General features: G+C 35.7%; 2 protein-coding genes and 1 long non-coding RNA gene across 3 annotated transcripts; 1 reads left to right on the plus strand and 2 right to left on the minus strand.

Annotated features, from left to right (window-relative positions):
- Positions 1–126: 126 nt before the first annotated feature.
- Positions 127–9,353, minus strand: LOC117624275 (wall-associated receptor kinase 2-like). The gene is given in 7 exon segments (XM_034355428.1): positions 127–1,349; positions 1,445–1,627; positions 1,722–2,522; positions 7,652–7,787; positions 7,789–7,986; positions 7,988–8,800; positions 9,165–9,353. Coding segments are annotated over 7 exon segments (3,543 nt in total).
- Positions 9,354–10,423: 1,070 nt separating this feature from the next.
- On the plus strand, positions 10,424–12,569 carry LOC117626067. The gene is made up of 2 exons (XR_004585487.1): positions 10,424–10,545; positions 12,395–12,569. It is a non-coding gene; the product is annotated as an uncharacterized LOC117626067 (long non-coding RNA).
- A 3,025-nt stretch (positions 12,570–15,594) lies between these two features.
- Positions 15,595–17,172, minus strand: LOC117626066 (berberine bridge enzyme-like 17). Its single transcript, XM_034357706.1, has one exon. The coding sequence runs from the start codon at positions 17,170–17,172 to the stop codon at positions 15,595–15,597; it is 1,578 nt and encodes a 525-aa protein (XP_034213597.1).
- Positions 17,173–23,290: the final 6,118 nt, after the last annotated feature.

The raw sequence follows: 23,290 nt of genomic DNA on the forward strand, positions 1-23,290 counted from the left end.
CAGTACATTGTAGTATGTACTCTGATATGCCCTTTTCTTAAATGAGGCACTGTCTCAAAATCAAAACAAACTAATATTGGTAAGATTTCCTACATTACATTACATCACTATTGACCAGTCGATGAGCTATCGCCCGTTGTGTCGCATTAACATTTCGATTTCGATTCGCATGCTGTCGTACACAGTAGTTGCATCAGTAGTTGTACTGGTACTAGAACAATTGTCACCTCTAACAGAAGCCATTGAAGCTGACCCAAGTAAGTATTCAGTGTCCTCGGGGCCGAAATTGGCCTTTCCCCATCGATGCTTTGCCATAATCATCATCCCCTCCAGCTCCATGGCTACGTGTTTCATGTTAGGCCTTTCCTCCCTTTTTACCCTTAAACATCTATTTGCAAGATCAGCCACTTTTTTAAGTGTCTCAATATTTCCCTCGTTGACTATGTCTTCATCAAGAATTTGATTCAAGCGACCCTGTTCCACTGAACAAACAAAGAAGCTCGCTAGATTTCTCTCTGCCTCAGGCCTGGCAAAAGAAAGTGCCACTTTGCTTGTTAGTAGCTCTGCAAGGACAACTCCAAAGCTATACACGTCACTCTTTTCCGTTAGTTGGTTTGAATGGAAGTATTCAGGGTCCAAGTACCCTAGTGTTCCTTGCACTAAAGTAGTTATTTGAGCTTGATCTAGAGGAATCAACCGTGAAGCTCCGAAGTCGGACACTTTTGCTATGTAATTTTCATCTAAGAGTACATTCGTCGTCTTCACATCTCGGTGTATGATCGGGATGGAAATGGAGGAGTGTAAGTATGCCAGTGCTCCTGCAGTCTCTGCGGCTATCTTCAACCGCAGCTCCCATGAAAGTAAAGATTCTCTGCATTTGTTGTGAATATGCTCCGACAAAGTCCCGTTGATGATGAACTCGTAAACCAACAATGGCATTGGCGTCTCTAAACAACAACCTAACAGCCTCACCACATTCCTATGGTTGATTTGAGAAAGAACAATCACCTCGTTAACAAATTGCTCATTCTGAGCGGGGGCACAAATCTTGGACTTTTTTATGGCAACCACTTTGTCATCTTCTAGTATTCCTTTGTACACTGTTCCATATCCTCCTTCACCAAGGACTCTGCTTTCATGGTAATTGTTTGTAGCCTTCTCGAGTTCTTCTGCAGTAAAAATTTTCGTTGTCTCCACAGGTCCTCCGCGACTAGCGAGTTGTTGCTGCAACAAGAAGCCACCATTTTCTTGAAAGTATTTTTCTTTGAGTTTGATGAACCTCTTTTTCTTCGTTCCCCAATAAGTCCATGAACTTCCAACCAGCAAAACCAACAAGGCTACTGTCATAGCTGCAAATCACAACCAGATTTGATTTCATAAGTATTTTGTATAATAATCTACTTAAATATAGGATGCATTTTAACAGTTCACCAGATGTGCATACCCAATGAAATAGTAAGCAAGTGAATGCCCTTAAAAAGATTGCTGGTGTTGTCTTTGCTGCAACCTGTTCCAGCTTTCATTCCATCGCCTTCGAAACCTTTTGGACATACACAAGAATAATTTCCAAGTACGTTTACACACGCTCCTGCACTGCAGGGGTTTGAAATCTGGCACTCGTCGGTATCTGAAAAGAACAGAGGATCCATTTCCATTAGCAAACACCTAATTAAGGCTCATAATTATCAAATTAGATGTATATAAGAGATCATAATCAGTACCTTGACAACCGTCTGGGAGGTATGGATTTCCTTCATAACCTGGCAAGCATTCACAAAAATAACCAGATAGATTGAGGGGGTTGACACATGTGCTATTTCCCTTGCATGCATAATCCTGCCTATGTTGAGCTGCATCACATGGTTCATCCCCAATTGCCCAGTTGAGAACCATCGGAAGCCGGCTTATAGATTTCAGTTCTTGGAAACTTTTACTAGAGAATGTGAACTGGCCTTCTTCCACAATGAAGGAGTAGCTGCAGGGGTTGAAGTCCCATATAAATGTATGATTGTAGTAGCTACTCATTGTCACGGTACGCACTTGAAGTCCACTTGGGATTGAAGTTTGGCAGCACCCAATGCCAGAGCAAGACTCACTAATGCTTCCAAGGCTCTCACAGAAGGTCATGCACCCAGTTATGTACTTTTCTTTGCCCCGAACACCTTCGAAGATTGCGTAAGTGTCACAACCAACGGCAATGAACTTGTTTTTGGTGCCGGAGATTGTGTAAGGAGGGAAAAGCTTGAGCCTTGGGGTGTTGCTGAGTTTTTTGTCTAAAGAACCATCTTGGTCATAGCAATCCCTGGCTACAAATTGCATTATTTGTAACTCACCATTAAGGGATAAGTTGGAAATTGGGATCCCAGTTCCATTCAAATATGGTGTTGGGGTTTGGTTGGTTTCATTACAATCAATGAAAAATTCATCTCTGACGTAACAGCCTTTAGCTATGCCAAATGGAAATGGAATTGACAAATTTCCACATTGGTTTGGGCAGCCAGGCAAGGCTTGAGCTTCTGCAGCTGCTAATACAACCAATCCTACTAAGAAGAGTTGCAGAATAATCCCATGTAAGGCCATCCAATCCAATCAAAGCCAGTGTGTTTCAAGAGGAATGTATCTTCCTCCCCCTCAGTACTAATTTGTACGCTCTACTTTTCCAGTCCAAGTTGAAGTTTTCTAAGCCGGCTCTAATTCTTGTTTACCGGCTCACATTCCAAACAAGATGGTGACAAAATAAGGACCCATGTCCTTTTATTATGTGACAAAGCCAGGACAAATCTACAACAATAATAAAGAAGAAAGCATACATGTTTTTGTTTGTTTTGGGCCGGCCAAAAATCAAATATGTGTACTTGATCCTGACTTCAAATTGGTTTTCTTATGTGTTTTTTTTTACTTCATGAGAGCTGGAAGGCCTTGGCTTGTAATGGAAAAAGGGTCAAGGGGATGAAAGCTTTGCCTGCATGGTTTGACTGTTTTTCTTCACTGGCATTCAGGGGCTTCCAAACCCATATGTATTTGTTTATTGTACATCAAATTTCTGGCTTCAGAAAAATACTATAAATAATATTACTTCCAAAATACTACAATTTCATGCAAATCCTTTTGATGTAGCAATTAGCCTATGCTGCTGCATGCAGTTTATGAATTATATCTCAGATGGAGAAAATTACAAAAGTAGAAATTGAAAGGATGGAAAATAACATTAAACTTTATATACATGCTATATATAGTCTCATTTTATTAAGAGATTCTTTAAATAATTTTATTTGAAGAACATCCTTTAGGGTATCCTACGAAATTTTTTTCACCTATCCAAATCATCTATTTTTCACATCTTTATTCAGAGATATCATTGCAAAAAATCATGCAAATTGAAAATCATTAAGACATCTAATTGAGATCAACAAAATTAATGAACAAAGTGCTTCAAGAAATTACTTAAATTTCAATGATGTAATTGAATGGTAAAATAATATCGGATTCAAGTTATGTCTGAGGTCAACAATTTAACTTTTAAATATTGTGGGTCAAAAGTCGAAAGTCCAAAAAAGAAAAAAGACCACACGTAGAGCCCAAATCTGATTACAACCCGACCCATTGCCTACAGAGAAATTGATTGAGGTTACTACGGCAAAAATCCTCAAATCAATTCGACAAGAGAGAACCCCTAAACCCAACTCCCAAGACGACATCGCCGCTCGCACTACCGTAGCCGCCGGGAAACCTCTGTCGAGTTACTAAAGAGAAGGTAAACACTGGATTTTACAATGGATATCTAATTGGTTGAAAATTGCATCTTCATTTCTTGACCCCAAAAAAAAAAAATTGTCTCTTCATTTTTTTTCTTTCTATTTCCATACATCGCACTCTGTAAAATATCAAAGTTTGCATCTTTTTTCAAAAGTTGATCGAAAACATGAAACTACAGAAACAAGACTACCCACTAACACTTCTCGCATTAATGGCGGACCCAATGTAGGCTGCAATTGCCCCTATTTAAAAAATATATATATTCACAGGCTTATATAGCCTCACTCCCACTTATTTTGTTGTAGTAGTAAATGTAGGATTCTAACTCAATATGTTTGAAGAACTGAATTTGATTTTGGCTGGTGGCTGTGTTTAACTTATTTAGAGTATCCGATATCAATCTGTAAATGAAATGATAGGAATGTAACTAAGATTTGTTTCATGCGAAGATTTAGATTTATGCAATTTGTTTTCATGGTTTTGGATGGGATGAAATGCCTAATAGAGTGAGAGATAACAGTTGTGAATTATTTCAATGGAGATGTATGAGTACAAGTCGGTAGAGTGATGCAGGCCAATAAAAGAAAAAAAAGAACTTGGGATTAATCTGAGCCGAGCTTTTTTTCTTTAAACGGTCATGTTAAAATCTTCGGTTCAAGGGTTTTTGGCATTTGAGTTTTGGTGGTAGAGTTGTATGAAAGCTCCTCTAGTTTTGTTAATCACATGGAGAAGGCTTGGCTAATCACTAAGGTAAATCTTGTTATTGATCTATTTGAAAACTTCATTTTAAATTTTGTGGGGGATAAGATTGATTCTCTGGGCTCCAACTTCCAATTATGTAAGTTACCTTCTTAGTGAAGTTTTATCTGTCTCTGGTCCAATACAAGGATACAAGAAGGTTGGCTCATAAACTTAAATATGTACTGGGAAATGGAATCTTGATCTCTAGTAGCTACTAAAAATTAGTGGAAGAATTATTCCTTCTGTTTAAGCTATCTTCTTTGAATTTAGTTTTAGGTACCTCCTTCATTATGTCCTCATTTAAAGTTTTCTATTTCAAGATTGGGTCGCATTTATCTTAGGGAAACATGTACTTAACTATGTCCTGGTGACGCGTTTTAGGCATCTAAAAGTTTATGCCAAGAGTTGCCATAGGGTACATCAAAGGGGAAGAACATTACATGAAGTGTCATGTCTTAATTCCAAATAATAGTGTACACATACAGTTGAGTTGAAAGTGTTTAAACTTCGTTTCTGCTATAATGTATTTGATGTTTGTGTACATACATTTGATTTCTAATGGTGGTATTGCTATTATGTATTTGATGTTTGGGATTAATTGACCACATGATGCCAAGCTTTTTTTCCTTCTTTATGCACTCATGTTAAAACCCTCGTTTCAAGCTCCTCTAGTTTTCGTAATCACTTGCAGAAAGCTTGGCAATATCTAAGGTAGATTTTATTATTGATCCATTTTAAAAAGTCATTTTAAATTTTATGGGGCTTAGATTGATTTTCTGGGCTCCAGCCTCCAATTATGAGTTTGAATTTCAGTTAAACACTTCATTTGTATGTATATATGGAAGTTACCTTCTTAGTGGGTTTTTATCTGTGTATGGTCCAATAGAAGGATACAAGAAGTTAGGGTTATAATCTTAAATATGGTCTGGGGGGTGGATGTTGATCCGTATTAACTACTAAAGTTTAGTGGTAGAATTATTCCTTATGTTTAAGCTATCGTCTATGAATTTAGTTTTAGATACTTCCTTAATTATCTTAGAGGAACAAAAACACTGGTATTGCAGCAAGGAAAACATATACTTAACCATATATGATTGAGTTGAGCATGTTTAAACTTCACTTCTGCGATCTTCCCAGAGTCTTGCTACAATGCGTTTGATGTTCATGTGCCCACGCATTGACTTACATTTGCTTTTCGATGGTCGTATTGTTTAGCAGGCAAATCCCTGAGAGTGAGTTGTGGGCAATTACATGCAAGCCACAGAGGAAAGATATCAAGGGGTGATTTAGAGTGAATTGCTTATTGGATGGTGACTATTTTATTTTTTCTCCCTTAATTACAACAAAATATGTATTTAAACATTTATCACAACAATTGTACACCAAATAATATATGCGCCCAACAATTTTCTCAAATTACCAACCAAAATAAAATTTGAAATTTTCATAAATATGGACTCTCTATGGAAAGAAGGAGCTGAAAACTGTTTTCGAGTTTTAGCGGCGGTTTTTGGGGACCGTCGGGGAAACACTTTTAGCAGCGCTTTGCGACGATAAAAACCGCAGCTAAATCTCCTGAGCAAAATTGGGACCTTATTTTCGTCACTAAAGGAAAAAAACCGTCGCACGCCGTCGCCAAAGATTGGGAACCGTCAATTAAAAGAAGATTAGCTACGTTTTGCTGCTTGAAGTATTTTTCCTTCTGATTTACAGATGCCATTCACTTTCTTTCGACCAGAATACTCCATGCAATTTAGTAAATCTCGAAAGAATTAATTTACCATCTATACAAGTAATATATCTGTGCAAAACCATCGATTAAGCATAAAGAAAAGACTAGATAGAATTGATGAAGAAAAAAAATTTTGGTTTCTTCTTTTGTTTCTTTAGTAACTTAATTTTAATTTTTAGTTTTCATTTTTGTGCTAAAGTAGGATAATGAGAGTGAGGATGAGAGGGAGGACTAACAAAAGTGAAAACAAAAACTTAAAACTGAAATCCATTTGAAATTGTTTTCAATTTCAAGTTTTTGTTTTCACTTTTGTTACTCCTTCCTCTCATCCTCTCATGTCATCTCCCCTCTCAATCCCATCTCCACTCTTATTCTCACTTCCATTCTCCCTCTTTTTCCTCTATACTCTAGCACAAAAAAATGAAAAATTAAAATTGAAATGGTTATCAAACGGGCCCTTAACTTCTTAAATGTATAGATAGAGTTTATGTGGCTGCCAAATTATAGATGAAGTAGGTGAACTCTGATAGCCTTCTCCTTAAGTGATTGTGAACCCAGAAAGCAAGTTACCTAGTGCGTAAAATGCTTGGGAAGTTATACCAGCAACGTGTGGAAAACATAAAGTGTAAGTACCAAAAGAATTCAATCAAAGCTGTTTATAGCAACAAATTCGAATTTGCATAAGATATAAAAGATTACATGATGCTTGATATAATGTTGGTATAATTAGTCATCTATGCAAAGGCATATGCCGAGGCAAAATACATTAATACCAACCCCTTCACTATAAAAGAGCATTTGTTCAACTGCATAGATTGAACATCAACTTCTCTTACATCTGTCTATGTTTGCAACACTGATATTGTCCCCCAGTTGTAGATCAATTTCCTTACGTGCTGTTTTTGTCTCCCCCACCTACACCTCTGCTACACACATTAAAATTTCGTACAAATCCTTTTGACGTAGTAATTAGTTACGTTTATGGTCTATGCTGAATGCAGTTTACTTGTGTTAACTGGACAACTTCTTGCACGTAAAAGTAATGTTTGTTAGAGGCGACCAGATTCTAAAAGTTCCATAATCTTTTCGGTCTAATTATAAAGAATTGGGAGCCGGCCTAACAATTAAAAATAACCAATCATCACAGGCATAAGAAAAATCAGCAATAGTATAGTGAGATCTTCCCCTTTCTATTTCTGATAAAAACTATATATTTTTCTCATTTCTTAATAGAAACTGTTACTTGATATAATTATATATCAGATGGAACAAATTACAAAAGTACAAATTGAAATGATGAAAGATAACAAAGTAATACTTGGGTCTTGATCCATTATCGCCCATCATCATAAGGCATGGCCAATTGGATCTGCATGATATCATACCCAGTGGTTGTACCAAGAGTTGTATCTCTAGAACTACCATCACCTCTAACATCCACAAAATAAGCCTCTGAATTCATAGCTGACCCAAGCAAGTACTCAGTCTCTTCTGGACTTGAAACTTGAGCTTTTCCCCATGGATGGTTTACTGTAACTCTCATTCCCTCGAGCTCCATTTGCCACTTTTTTCATGCTAGGCCTCTCCTCCCCTTTCAACATTACACATCTTCTTGCGAGTTCTGCCAAGTTTCTTAGCGTCTCAATGTTACTCTTATTAACGATGTCATCATCAAGAATTTCCTTCAATTGATCTTCCTCCATTGAAAAAACAAAGAAGCTTGCTAAGTTTTTCTCTTCTTCGGGCCTGGGGAAAGAAAAGCGCTACTTTGCTTGTCAGTAACTCCATAAGGACAACTCCGAAGCTATATACATCACTCTTTTCTGTTAGTTGATTCGTGAGGAAGCATTCGGGGTCTAAGTATCCGAGTGTTCCTTGCACTAACGTTGTTAGTTGAGTTTGATCTAGAGGGATCAATCTTGAAGCTCCGAAGTCAGACACTTTTGCAGTGTAATTTTCATCTAGTAGTATATTTGTTGCTTTCACATCTCTGTGGATAATTTTCACTAGAGCAGATGAGTGTAAGTATGCCAGTGCTCCTGCTGTTTTTACCACTATATTCAATCTCATCTCCCATGAAAGTGATGGTGTTAGGCTGCTTTTGTTACGGATGTGCTCAGAAAGAGTGCCCTCAGCAATGAACTCATAAACCAGTAACGGTGCATGTGTCTCTAAACAACAACCTAAGAGCCTGACCACATTTCTATGCTTGATTTGGGAAAGAATAATCACCTCATTAATAAAATCCTCACTCTGAGCCGGCGCACCATTAACTTTTGATTTCTTTATGGCAACCACGCTATTGTCTGGTAATATTCCTTTGTAAACCGTTCCATAGCCTCCTTCTCCAAGAATTCTACTTTCGTGGCAGTTGTTCGTGGCCTTCTCAAGCTCTTCTGCTCTAAAGATTTTTGTTGTTTCCATAGAGCCTCCTTGACTAGCGAGTTGTTGTTGTAACAATAAGCCACCATTTTCTTTGAAGTATTTCTCTTTGAGTTCGATGAACTTTCTTCCCGGCATACCCCAATATATCCATAAACTTCCAACCACACTAAAAGCAAGAGGCCTCCACTGGCACCCGCAGTAATTAAAAGAATTACAACAACTACTTTTTTTTGTGGTCGAAATTACAACTACCAATTTGAGTTTGTTTCCTTTTTAGGACAAATTAATGTTTTCGTCAAAGTATTACGACCAAATATGTTATATCACAATGAAAATTTCATATTTGGGTCTTCTCACTGAGATTAATCAATATTTCTAAGCTGTTAAAAATGTTCAGTATTAAAAAGGCTGAAACTGGAACAGGCATGACTTATGTGTTGATATTTTCTTCTGCAATAATAAGGAAAAAGTACGTTAAGAATTTCGGATGCATGTTAACATGTAAATTACAGTGCATATAGATATATATATCTATACCCAATGAAATAACGAGCGGGACAATGATCTTTGAAAGATTGTTGTCTTTGATGCATTTCTTTTCATCCATGGCTTCATGTTTGTACCCTTTGGGACATTTACAAGAATAATTTCCCAGTAAAGTTTTGCACGTTCCGATAGGGCAGGGGTATGAATCCTTGCACTCATCAATATCTGAAAGACAGTAAGGAAAGACCAACATCAGGTAAAAAGCCAATTTTAGCTTTTCCAGCGTCAACGTAACTTAGGTAAGAAGCCAATGTAGTATTCTTAGAAGAAAAAAAAGTTTGGATATTTAGCAGGAAATATTGAAACATATATATTAGTACCACCAGCTGATCCCGTTAGTTCCAAGCAGGAAATTCAGGATTAGGCTCAAGGGAAAGTAGTGGTAGAGGAGGAATCAAAAGAGTCGGAGGAAGGAGTAGTGGTGGTTTTGGTTGTGGTGGTGGGTGTGGGTGGCTGATAGGTACCATCAACATATTTCCACAAACCGTGGCCAATAAGAAAGGGTTTTATTTGACGTAACCAGATAAGATAGATGCTTTCGGTGAGTGATAAATTGGGTTGTATTGTATTAGTGCCGGGAAGGGAGGGAGAATCAGTGGGAGCAGAATGTCCCCCGCCTAAACTTCATGCAAATCCTTTTGATGTAGCAATTAGTTTATGGTCTATCAGTAGAAACTAGAGGAATTCTAATAACTCCTAGCAAATCATCGAGTTCTTCACCTTTCTATTTCTAATAAAAACTATATATTTTTCTCATTAATTAATTGAAACTGATACATATATAACTATATGACAGATTTTGAGTAAATTCCAACGGCCCACTTGTAAGTTCTTCACTATGCCTAGAATGATAAACAATAATGTTGAGTAAATCATTTCATAGCAATTGTTCCTGCTTGTGACCAAGCATTTTTTATTTATTTTGTTATGTAAACAATTTTTACGAGAAAGTGTTTATTTATATATATATATATATATATATAATAAAAAAATTATTTTAATATAAGTGATAATCTAAACTACTCTAAATTAATCTAATTATGGAGAGATACTCAAACTTAGAACCTTATGACAATGAAAACAAAAATGGATAAAACTAAAACGAAAACAATGAAAAAATGAAGGATAAAAGTTATGTTGAGGTCAACAGTTTGACTTTCAAGTCGAAAATCCAAAAATGGAATGGGCAGCCACATCTTTGGACCACAACAAGACTCATATGGCCCAAATCTGATTATAACCCGACCCATTGCCTATCAAGAAATCGGCAAACGTCCCCAAATCAATTCGACAAGAGAAAATCCCTAAACCTTATTACCAAGACGACGTCGCCGCTCGCACTACCGTAGCCGCCGTGGAACCTCTGTCGAGTTACTAAAGAGAAGGTAAACACTGGCGTTTACAATGGATATCTAATTGGTTGAAAATTGCATCTTCATTTTTTTTCTTTCTATTTCCATACATCGCACTCTGTAAAATATCAAAGTTTGCATATTTTTTCAAAAGTTGATCGGAAACAATCTGTAAATGAAATGATTGGCCTGTAACTAAGATTTATTTCATGCGACGATCTTAAGATTTATGTAATTTGTTTTCATGGTTTTGGAAGGGATGAAATGCCTAATAGAGTGAGTGATAACAGTTGTAAATTATTTCAATGGAGATGTATGAGTACAAGTCGGGAGAGTGATGCAGGCCAATAAAAAATTAAAAACTTGGAATTAATCTGACCACATGCCAAGCTTTTTTATTTATTTAAACAGTCGTGTTAAAATCCTCGGTTCAAGGGTTTTTGGCGTTTGAGTTTTGGTGGTAGAGTTGTATGAAAGCTCCTTTAGTTTTATTAATCACATGGATAAGGCTTGGCTAATCACTAAGGTAAATCTTGTTATTGATCTATTTGAAAACTTCACTTCAAATTTTGTGGGGGATAAGATTGATTCTCTGGGCTCCAACTTCCAATTATGATAGTCACCTTCTTAGTGGAATCTTGATCTCTAGGAGCTACTAAAAATTAGTGGAAGAATTATTCCTTCTGTTTAAGCTATCTTCTTCGAATTTAGTTTTAGACACTTCCTTAATTATGTCCTCATTCAAAGTTTTCTATTTCAAGATTGGATCACATTTATCTTAGGGAAACATACACGTAACTATGTCCTGGTGACACGTTTTAGGCATCTAAAAGTTGATGCCAAGAGTTGCCATAGGGCTATGTCCTGGTGATGCATTTTAGGCATTTAAAATTTGATGCCAAGAGTTGCCATAAGGTACATCAAAGGGGAAGAACATTACATTAAGTGTCATTGGTACAGAAGGGGAAGGACATTACTTTAAGTGCATCATGTCTTAATTCCAAATCATAGTTTACGCATATAGTTGAGTTGACGGTGTATAAAATTTCGTTCTGCTATCTTCCATAGTCTTGCTATAATGTATTTGAGGTTTGTGTATACATGCATTGACATACATTTGATTTCTAATTGTGGTATTGCTATAATGTATTTGATGTTGGGATTAATTGACCACATGGTGCCAAACTTTTTTCTTTCTTTAAGCACTCATGTTAAAACCCTCGTTTCAAGCTCCTTTAGTTTTCTTAATCACTTGCAGAAGGCTTCGCTAATCTCTAAGGTAGATCTTATTATGATCCATTTAAAAACTTCATTTTAAACTTTGTGGGGCTTAGATTGATTTTCTCTGCTCCAGCCTCCACTTTTGAGTTTGAATTTCAGTTAAAACACTTCGTTTGTATGTATATATGGAAGTTATCTTCCTAGTGGGGTTTTATCTGTGTCTGGTCGTGGGGAGTGGAATATTGATCCCTATTAACGACTAAAGTTTAGTGGTAGAATTATTCCTTATGTTTAAGCTATCTTCTTTGAATTTAGTTTTAGAGACTTCCTTAATTATGCCCTCCTTCAAACTTTTCTATTTCAAGATTGGATCAGATTTATCTCGAGCAACAAAACACTGGTATTGCAGCCAGGAAAACGTGTAAAACCATATTCTTGTGAACTTGGGCATAGGAATTTTATGAAACGGGAAGAACGTTATATTAAGTGTCATTGGCAGAGAAGGGGGAAGGAAATTACTTTAAGTTCATCACGTCTTATTACCAAATCATAGTGCACAAATAATTGACTTGAACATGTTTAAACTTCATTCATGCTCTCTTTCCTGACTTACAATGCATTTGATGTTTAATCTTCATTGACTTATTTTTGCTTTCCAAAGGTCGTATTGTTTAGCAAGCAAATCCTACTGCTGTGAGTGAGCTTGTGGGCATCTACATGCAAGCCATGTAGGACAGCAAACGATGTGGTCATTTACAGGCAATTGCTTATACGATGGATGGAGCTATTTTGTTTATTCTCCCCAAATTTACAACAAAATACGTAAACATATATATATTTATGGGAGATTCACTATAATACCCAATATTGGAGCCTAAATTATAAAAAAACCCTATATGAAATGGACTTTAGAAACACACCCAAAATCCATTTACAACATAACAATAAGGCTTTTAACTTCTTTTAAATTACAAAACTGCCATTGATTTCTTAAAACAAACCCAACCCAAAAACCTCATAAAACAGCCTAAAACACTCAATGGGGTATCAAAGCAATTTAATAATTAAAATTAAATTCAATAGGGTCAGCTATTATTTTTTGGGTTTTTTTGGGGGTATGTTTATAGAAATTAAATAGTGTAGGGTTTATTTATAATTTTAGTGCTAAGAATGGGTATTTGACTAAATATCTCTATATTTAAACATTTACAACAACAATCTGTACACCTTAGAATATGTATATGGCCAACCATTTTCATAAAGCAAAAACTAAATAAAATTTAAAAATTCAAAAATACCACGCTGCCGGATGGGAGATGGAGCTAATAATTACTTTCGACTTTTAGCGGCGGTTTTAGGAACCGTGGCTGAAGAACTTTTAGCAGCGCTTTGCGAAACCGCAGCAAAATCTCTTTTGCATAATTGGGAACTTAATTTCGTCACTAAATGTCACAAAACCGTAACAAACCGTAGCGAAAGATCTAAACTGTCACTTAAAAATGAGATTACGTTATTCTGGTTGAAGTCTCTTTCCTTCTGATCCACGGATGCCATTCACTTTCTTTCGACCAAAAGAAGAGTTAATTTATCATCTATACAAGAACTAAACGCCAATTATAGATATTATCAATTCTATCTAGTCTTTTATTTATGCTTAATCCATGGTTTTGCACAGTTATACAATATGGTACTTGTATAGATGATAAACTAACTCTTCTTTTGGTCGAATTCTTGAAGCCTAAACTTAAGACTTAAGGTTCGTATTCTCATTTTCTTGTCAATCCAAGTAATGTTCTCAAAATCATTTCTGTTATGCGTGCTCTCTCCTTGTTACCAGAATACAATTCCTCTGTTTCCTTAGTGGCAATCTTAAGAATATAATTTTGCAAACAAAACTGAAGATTCAGCTCATTGTAGACATTTGTAAGTAAAAGAATTAAAAGACATTCAACAAGTTGGACAGTGGTGGGCGCAGCAAGCCCACAAGAAGTTCGACACTGCACCCATCTATTTTCAAACCCTTTTCTCAATCTGCTAGCCTATCCAAATCCCATTCTCAATGCAAGATGCCACTATATTCCTTAAAAACCATTTTAAATCTAACCGGACCGGTTACGTTAAGTTTACTTATTCATTTATATCTAAAATTATTAGTAAGTTTAATTAATATTCAAATAACATTAGTAACTCAAATTAATATCTTAATATTTTAGCTTAATTAATACCCAAATTTTCTAGTTCCAATTTATACCCAATTCAATAACAACTCTAGAAACTTCTTTTACTTTTCGGTGAACAATACCTATTTTTGTTGAGCTTCCGTCTTTCTCTCTTTTTCACGTATTTCTTTCTATTTATCTTTCTCTTCATCTCTTCACCTTTTTCTCTCCATGGGCGGAACTACCTTAATGGCTAAGGTGGGCTTTAGCCTAGGGAGAGTTATAGGGATTAAAAAATCAAACCTATATATTTGACTTGTTTTAAACATAGCCCAATATAATTAACCTATTGCTATCCAAAAAAGTCCAATTTTTTATGAGTTTAGTTGCCATACATCAATTAAAATACACAATAAAATAGGTATACTTTCAAATATGTTGTCAAACATATTTTTCATTTTATAATATGTGCCTTTTGGTTTCATTAATATGTATTTATTTTATGTTAAACTTTATTGAAAATTAGCATTTAGCCATGCACTCGAGGTCCTAGGTCTGATTCCCCTCTCCACAAATATCGCTTATATAAAAAGAAAAAAAATGTATTGAAAATTAGTCAATGAAATTATGAACTAGCGTGATTTATATGATTTAATGTATACTTTTATTTCTAGAAAGACTATAGAAACTGGACGTTAAAAAAAAATCATTAGATTTTAAGGTAATTAATAACTTTAGCTAGCCCACTCGTTGAAAACTTTATGGTTCCACCTTCGTTCTCTCTTCTACCTCTTTCTCTCTTATTTTATCTCTTATACCTCTTTTTCTCTTCTTCACATCTTCATATTTTTGTCTTTCCCACATGAAATTGGTTGAATTGGACTAGAATCGCATAGGTTCAATTCTTCTAAACAATTTCTATGAAAATCGAACTGAATCAAACCGTGTGTAAGTTTCAATTTCAGTTCCAATTCGAGGGAAAAACTAGATCGAATCGAACCACGCCTACCCCTAAAGTTGATGGCAACTTTGGAATTTTAAAAATTTTGTGAGAATATAATGGAGAAAGAAAAAAAAAAGATGGATTCATGATGGGTTAATTTTTCAGGAATTAGAATACCACATCGCACCCAAGAGTTCAATTCCTCCAAAATCAGGAGTTAAATTCCTGATTTTATATGGGCCCCTCTTGCATTTCCATTCCTTTATGTGAAGTAATCTGTTATCGAAATCCAATCCAACCCCTTATTTTAATTCCCATTATATCGAAATCCAATCCAACCCCTCATTAGTAAACATGTCTGTTGTTGTTCAATGAGGGAAAGTGAAGATCTCTAAATCATACCTGTTTGATTACCACATCGAATTATGAAAGTTTACTATAAGAACATCTTGGGCCACTTATTCGCAATATTACAAACACAGAAGTAGTACAATATTATGCATTAACATATGGATGTATTACATAATTAAGAGTTAAAGCCGTAATTTTCTTTTATTTTGTATCGACTTGTATAAATAAACACTCAATTTTTCAGTATGACATAATATTAGCAATCGAAGCTTGCCTATATATATATATATATATATATATATATATATATATATATATATATCATGAGCTTACTATCGAAGCTAGCTAGCCTATATATCGTAAGCATACTGTGCTTCTTATTCTTTCTTCTTGTCACTTTCCTTCCCTCTAAAGAGGTGGGATGCTTTGTTCATGCCTGAAAAAGTTTTGACGATCCATGACAGTTTTCACACGTACCAGTTTATTAAAATTACCCTTAAAATATTTGCTTCCATAAACTTTAGCAGTTTCAAATCTAGTCTGATTATCCAGATTGGCGCCAATGTCAAGATCTCTGTAGTTTTGGAAAGCCTCTCTTGGGCTCTTGGAGACAAATGGAGTCATTCCTTCATACAATTTTCTTGACAAGTCAATGTACTTGTTGCTGGTATCAGCCCCTTGTTCCACCCAAAACAACCAATACTGAATCGCAAATATATTTCCAGCTCTGTGAGGAAATGGCGTTTCTGACTCAGAAATCTCACTCATTCTTCCACCGTAGGGGTTCCATTGCATCCACACTTTCTCTATCCCGAGTAATATCTGCCATATGGATTCTATTCCTTGTTTCGAAATTGGTTCTTTCACATAGTCAGACTTAACTTTGAAGAACATTGTTGGCTCCTTTGGCCTGTCAAGTAGAACTTTTAGTGGAGTTCCAACAGGGTAGTCAGCCCAGAAAACAGTGGATTCTACCCAGCTCATTTCAAAACAATCTTTTTGTTGTAAATCCAATTCCGGGAAACTCTCATTCATCAACGAAAGAAGCTTACCGCTTTGTCCCAAAAAGTGACCAATGAAGGATACTTCCACAGTCTTGTTGCCCTCAGTATTGTTCTTCACTTGCGGCATGGCTCTGATGAAGATGTCCTGAGGCAGCTTTGGTGCTACGAATTGCCACTTATAAATGATATCTGTAGCTCCTTGTTCTAGTGTCCTCTTAACATTGAACACAGTCACTTTGGCTGGAACTGCAACCAACTTGATCTTCCATGACAAAATGACTCCAAAGCTTGCTCCACCGCCTCCTCTAATGGCCCAAAAACTATCTTCTCCCATGGACTTTCTATCAAGAATTATCCCATCCACATCAACTACTTTAGCATCTTCAATGTTATCGACTGAGAGCCCATATTTTCTCATCATGTACCCATAGCCACCACCACTAAAGTGACCACCAGTACCAAGACTTAGACAAGCTCCAGCTGGAAACCCATGAACCTTACTTTTATTTGCAATTTCATAATAAAGTTCACCAGTTGTAGCCCCTGCCTGAACCCAAGCGCTCTCATCTGTGACATTGATTTCGATGGATCGCATATTAAACATGTCAAGAATGACAAAGGGGACATGCGATACGTATGATAGGCCCTCATAATCATGGCCCCCACTTCGGATTCTAATTTGCAACCCGTGTTGTTTCGCACAAATCACGGTTGCTATGACATGAGATTCGTGCTTGACTGCTACGATAGCCAAAGGTTTTGGAGTTGTAGGGGTTGAATATCTTCTGTTTCTTATGTATCCCAGCAAAACTGATTGAAACGAGCTATTTTCTGTAGTGTAAATGGCGTCAAAGATCGGGTAAGTGGGCTCAGATTTTTGTGGAAGGCATTGGAGGAAGTTATTGAGAAATGGATTATCGGAAGCTGCCCTTGATATTGAGAGCGAAAACACGCAGAGAATGGCGAGTAGTGGTACCTTCATTGTTTTCTAGGGTATTTTTCTACAACAAGGTGGCTTTTCTTCGATCACTTCTTGGTAGCATTTATAATCATAATTCTCTATGCTACATTAATTGCATGCAAATCAATAGTATCAAGAAAGAGTTACAACCAAATCTTCGTGAAGATGAGTCTCGAATCAAGAAGGTGCTTCCTCCTCCCAAACAGTAAAATCGTTACACCTGAAAGCAAAACTTCTCAACAATATGATGCAAAATAGTTCAGTTTCTATATATAGTAAATTAATATACGCATGTACGAATGATAAAATCCTCGATTCAGATTTGTGATTAAATACGGGAAAGAAAAAATGGAATGACTAGATGTAGTACTACATATATAAGTTTTTGTGTGAGATAGATATATCTAACGTTTAATTTAACAAATTTTATTTGGCAACAAATCTGACCCAAAAGCAGAAATAGAATTTGTACTTTTGACCAGAAAAATATTTCACGAAGGATTTATTACATAATTAAAAGTTAAATCTGTATTTCTGCATGGCTACAATTTGTTATGAACACTCGATTTCTCAATATCAAATAAATTATTTCTGCATCCCTTTATTTTCTACAAATAAAATCCAATTTTTCTAAGTAAAACCCGATGATTATGATCCAACTCAGTAAGTTATTTAATTAAGCATAAATTTTGATTTATTGTGATTTTTAGATTCCAAAATTACCCTTATTTACCATTCAACGTATTTTATGGGACTTTTAAATTTTTCCTAATTTATTGTATTTTTATCAACCAGCATATTGTATGCGATTCAACCACCATTTATTATACCTTTTGATTATGTGTTTTCCTCCAGCAAATTGTATGGGATAGTCATCATATTATTTACCTATTATTTATTATAATTTACATTTTTTAAATATAAATAATTGATAATAATTTACCTATATTTTATCCATAACATATTAATGTACCTATTTTATTTATTGATGATAGGTATATTATCCAAAAAGATTAATGTGCCTATTTAATTTTATGAATAAACATTAATGGATAATAATCCGAGCTAGGGCGATATTAGGTAAAATCCTAACTAGGGATAAAATCCTAGGGAGTAAAACACGGTATGAATAGGTACATAACGGATAATAATTTTATAGTAAATTTAGGTTTTGCCCATAAAAAAATTTTCACTTTTGGAAAAAGCCAAAACTTTTCCAAAAAAGACAGAAAAACCTCTCAACTTTCAAATCAAAGACATACAAATATAAATGATTCCTTAGGAAATCAAAAAATAAATAAGGGCAATTTTGTCCATTTTGGCTTCTTTTAAAAATTTTCTCTCTCCTTTGGTTTTTTCCAAAGTCTCCCTAATCTTATCTAGTTATATTAGTCATAACATAACATATACAGGAGTCTGTAAAATGAGAATTGGGATATATATAATTAAAGGATATTAGGTATATAAACAAAACATTTATCTGAGGTATATGAGGTTAGGAGGGCATTTTTAACTAATTTTTTCGCCTATTATTATAGGAGTGCAAACATAAATGTGCATTGAGAGGTGGGTATTATTCATTTGCATAAAATTAAGAGATGTAAATAAATCAACTTATGTGGATACATTGTCATCTAATTTTAAAATTGAATTTTACTTAAATATTATATTATTATTGGATTATCTTATATGATTTTTGAGTCATAAGAACTTATTTTAGTATGACTCAACAATAGAAGCTTCCTTTCTTTGACACTTCGTCTTCTGGACCCTCAACTGAACCAATGTTGCAATCAACATATATCAATAATCAGTAATCATTAATATTGAAAGAAAGAAATTGTGGCCAATCATGAGCTTCCTATCCTCTTTCTCTCTTCTTGTCTCTCTTTCTCTTATTTTTTTCTTTTTTTTAAAAAAAAAATTCCGAATCGCATTCATATTTCAGTAAAAAAAAAATCACTAGCCACAAAATGTCAATACAAACTAGTCACAAATGGTCATTATAAGGGTTCTTGATCCCAATGGTCCCCCAACTATTGCTCCAGTATCATTTTGGTCCACAAACTAAAATTTTCATTTGAACCGTCCTTCAACTCTTTTTTTTTGTATCAAGATGGTCCTACCGTTAAAGTCTGTCAAATATTTCGTTAAATTGAGGCACAAAAAAGTAAAATATTATTTTTTTAAAGGGTTAATGACGGAAATGGTCCCTCAACTATTGTTCCAGTATCATTTTGGTCCACCAACTAAAATTTTCATTTGAATCATCCTTCCACCTTTTTTTTTTTTTTTGGTATCAAGATGGTCCTACCGTCAAAGTCCGTCAATTTTATTGTTATTTATTTTTGTATTTATCTTATTTTAAATTTGTTAATTAATTTAAACAATAGGAAAAAAAAAAACTATTACTTTTTAAGTCCATGTCAGCAAAAAAAGCCATGTTTGTGGTGAGATTCAATTTTTTCAATTTTAAAATTAATTACAAGTTTCTATAATAGTTTCCTTTAATTTTTAAATATTATTTACCCTTTTAAAAAATTTGTTATTTTATTTTTATATTTATGTGATTTTTAATTAATTTAAATAATATAGAGTTTTTTTAATATTAATTGTTAGGTCAGTCTCATGAAAAAAAAAAAAAAAAAAACCATGTGGCTGGTGAGATTCAATTTTTAAAAATTTTCTAAATTTTATAATAGTTTTCTTTAATTTTTAATTATATATTACTATTTTAATTCATAGAGACATTTTTACCCCTCAATTTAACAATAAAATTGACAGACTTTAACAGTAGGACCATCTTGATACAAAAAAAAAAAAAAAAAGAGTTGAAGGACGATTCAGATAAAAATTTTAGTTGGTGGACCAAAATAATATTAGAGCAATAGTTGGGAGACCATTGAGATCAATAACCCTTTTAGAGGAGGATACTCACCTAAAAATATGGTTTTGTCCCTCGATTTCATAGAATAATACACAGACTTTGACGGATTGATCATCTTCGTACAAAATAAAAAGTTTAAGGAAGTTTTAAATGAAAATTTTAGTTGGTGGACCAAAATGATACTAGAGCAATAGTTGAAGGACTATGTAGGTCATTAACCCATCATTATAATAATAGAGCAATCTAACATCAAAATTAAGACAATTTGGGACTCGTCGACTAACGATCAGACATGATCAAAGAAACTCTGTCATAGGCATCCCAAATAAGAGTGAAAACTCAGAACAACCAAAAAGAAGCAAAGTTTGAAAAACTCAAACCATAACAATACAATTATATAACACTCACATAAGATAGGTGGAAAAACTCTCACAAATGAGAGGTAAAACACTTTAAAAAAATGATACGTGAAAATTAAACAACTTACCCAAAGAGTCTCTACGACTTATTCTAAACATGAAAAAACCGCAAAAAGGATGGTGGTAAAGATCCGACACTGAAATGCATGTGGAAATTCGACACTGAGACACATCGGCCTATGATGAGTGGAGAAAAATCATAACAAAACGAAACAAAAAAAATCACTAGCCACAAAAGGCTAATACAAATTAGTCACAAATGGGCCATTACAAACGGAGTGATCTAAAATTAAAATTAAAATTTACAAAGAGGAGATCTGAAATTTGGAATATTATGAAAAACTAAAATGAAAACAATGAAAAAAGACTTATTATCACAAAATATCCCTAAGATTTACGAAAATATCATATTGCATTCTTAATATCTTTTTTCTTTGTCATTCGTTGTCCTCAACAATTTTTCTTTGATTAATCCTATTCTTAAAAACAACAACTTGTCATAAATAAATTTAGTTTAGTAAGTTGCATTATTATTATCCTCTTCATTTATTTAATTAAGTTGACCAAGTTACCCCGCAGGGTAAGTGAGTATTGATTCCGTCATATCTACATCAATAAGTTTCAACAGCTTTCTCATCTATTTAGGGTTATATATATTATATTTTGTGCAACACAAGTATAAGAGGATTTTTGAACGACGATGTCACAAACTATTGATGCTCAAAAATGATTCTGCATTTTTGGGCTCAACTTAGTGATGTTTGGGCCTTGATAGAGCGATCGATCTGCAAAATAAGAACACTCGGTAAGACCTAAGACACCGATGTAGTACCGGCTGAAGGCTCTCTGATGCTTAAGTAACTCTCTGATGCAAGTAAGTACATAATGACTAATAATTTGGACAGAGTAATGGCTAAGTATGCCGAAAGTTCCAGTTACCTCCATTTTGGGACTTGTGCCACTTTTATAAGTTTTGAGAGGTGTGTATGTTGTGTAGAATTTCGATGTGGGAGACATTTACTGTGGGTGCTTCACGTGTCCAGTGGATGCTCTGGGGTCTAATGTAATAACCCAAAACAAAAAATTCTTAGTTAATTAGTAATTTATTTGGAGAAAAGACAATTTTGCCCTCGGAATATTTTATTAAGAAAAAGGTGACTTTTTGACCGAGAAGGAATTTGACAATTTCATTTACACCGTTGCGTAGAGCATAGTGAAATGAGTTCATAGACACGTAGTGGACCCGAATCGGAGTTGTAACGAGAGAGTTATGGTCAAAAGAGTCTCAGTGGCACAACCGTAAATATTTCGAAGTTAGATTTATAAAAACCAGCTCAGTCTTCTCTCTCCTCGTGCGACCCTCTCTCTCTCCTCTCCCATTTCGCCCCGCCGCTTTCCAGGAGACGCCGGCGCCGCCTCAGGGCACCACCGGCCATGGGACCGGTGGCGTTCGAACTGCCGTCGTCTCCCCTTCCCTTCCCAACCCTTCCCCGCCGGCGGCACGGCCTGTGCTGGCCGAAAAATGCAGAAAATCGCCGGGAGGTCACCGAAACTTCAACGCCGTCGATCTCCCTCCTTCGGCCACCATTTCTGTCGACCCAGGCATCCAGGACCAGGCAGACCCGCAGAAGAGACCTACAGGAGGTCTAGCTAGCTCGGACCAGGAGTGAGTGGACTTTTCTTTTAGAAATGATTTATATAAATTTTATTATTTATTTGATCTTGAGTAAGTTTTATTAAAAGGATTTTTCCTAGCATGGTTTGTGAAGCCAAATATCTTTATTTTTACACTGCTTAGTTAACTATGCTAAAGGGTTATAGAAAGCAGAGTCTGAGATTTATATCAGATAAAGTGGCAGTATAGTTTTAGATTTAACCGAAATTCAGTTATTTATCTGATTTTTCTGAAACCTTATATTTTCTGAGGATAACAGGGTTCTTGACGTAATAAATATTCAGTTATTCATCAGATCTTTCAGAAATATTATAATATTATAATATTATATTTTCTCATAGTTCTTGATTTAATAAAAATTCAGTTCTTCAGCAGATTTTCCAGAAAGGTTATATATTTTAAACCACCGTGAGTACCCATCTATGGTTATTACCCTCAGTTATACCGATGTCTACGGACATCCAATTTACTCTCAGTTTTGTCAGTGCACTTGACATTTGCCTCACGAGTTTCGAGGACGCTCGGACCGTGAGTGCCAGAATTTGCAGCTCGGGTTGACTTGGTGTCGCCGAGGTCTGCCAGGATTTGCAGCTCTGTTTGACTTGGTGTCGCCGAAGTCTGCCAGGATTTGCAGCTCGGTTTGACTGGGTGTCGCCGAGGTCTACCAGGATTGCGGATCAGGCTGACTACAGTCTCCTGAATCCTGCCAGTTGCGGCTCGAGTTGACTTTGTGTCACCGAGACTTGCCAGCAGATCAGGCTGACTGTGGTCTCCTGAGTCCAGCCAGGATTTGTGGCTCGGATAGACTGTGTGTCGCCGAGACCTGCCAGGGGAATTGACGGAATTACAGGGGTACATCCGAGTGGTAGTTTTGATTGATTGCAGTGCTTTGATTCTGTCACACCCCGGACCGACTCTGCCGTAGCGCGATATTGTCCGCTTTGGGCCTGCCTACATTCTCACCAGCCCGCACGGTTTTGTTTCTGGGAGCTCACGAAGCAACTTCCCAGGGTGGTCACCCATCCTGCGATTGCTCCAGCCTCCAACTCGCTTAACTTCGGAGTTCCTACGAACCCGAAGCCAGTGAGCTCCCAAAAGGCCTCGCGCTATGAGGATGCGAGGTGTGCCATATAAGGCACATCACCCCCTCTTCGTTTG

Source organism: Prunus dulcis, chromosome 4 (assembly GCF_902201215.1).
Source record: "Prunus dulcis chromosome 4, ALMONDv2, whole genome shotgun sequence".
Lineage (NCBI taxonomy): Eukaryota > Viridiplantae > Streptophyta > Magnoliopsida > Rosales > Rosaceae > Prunus > Prunus dulcis.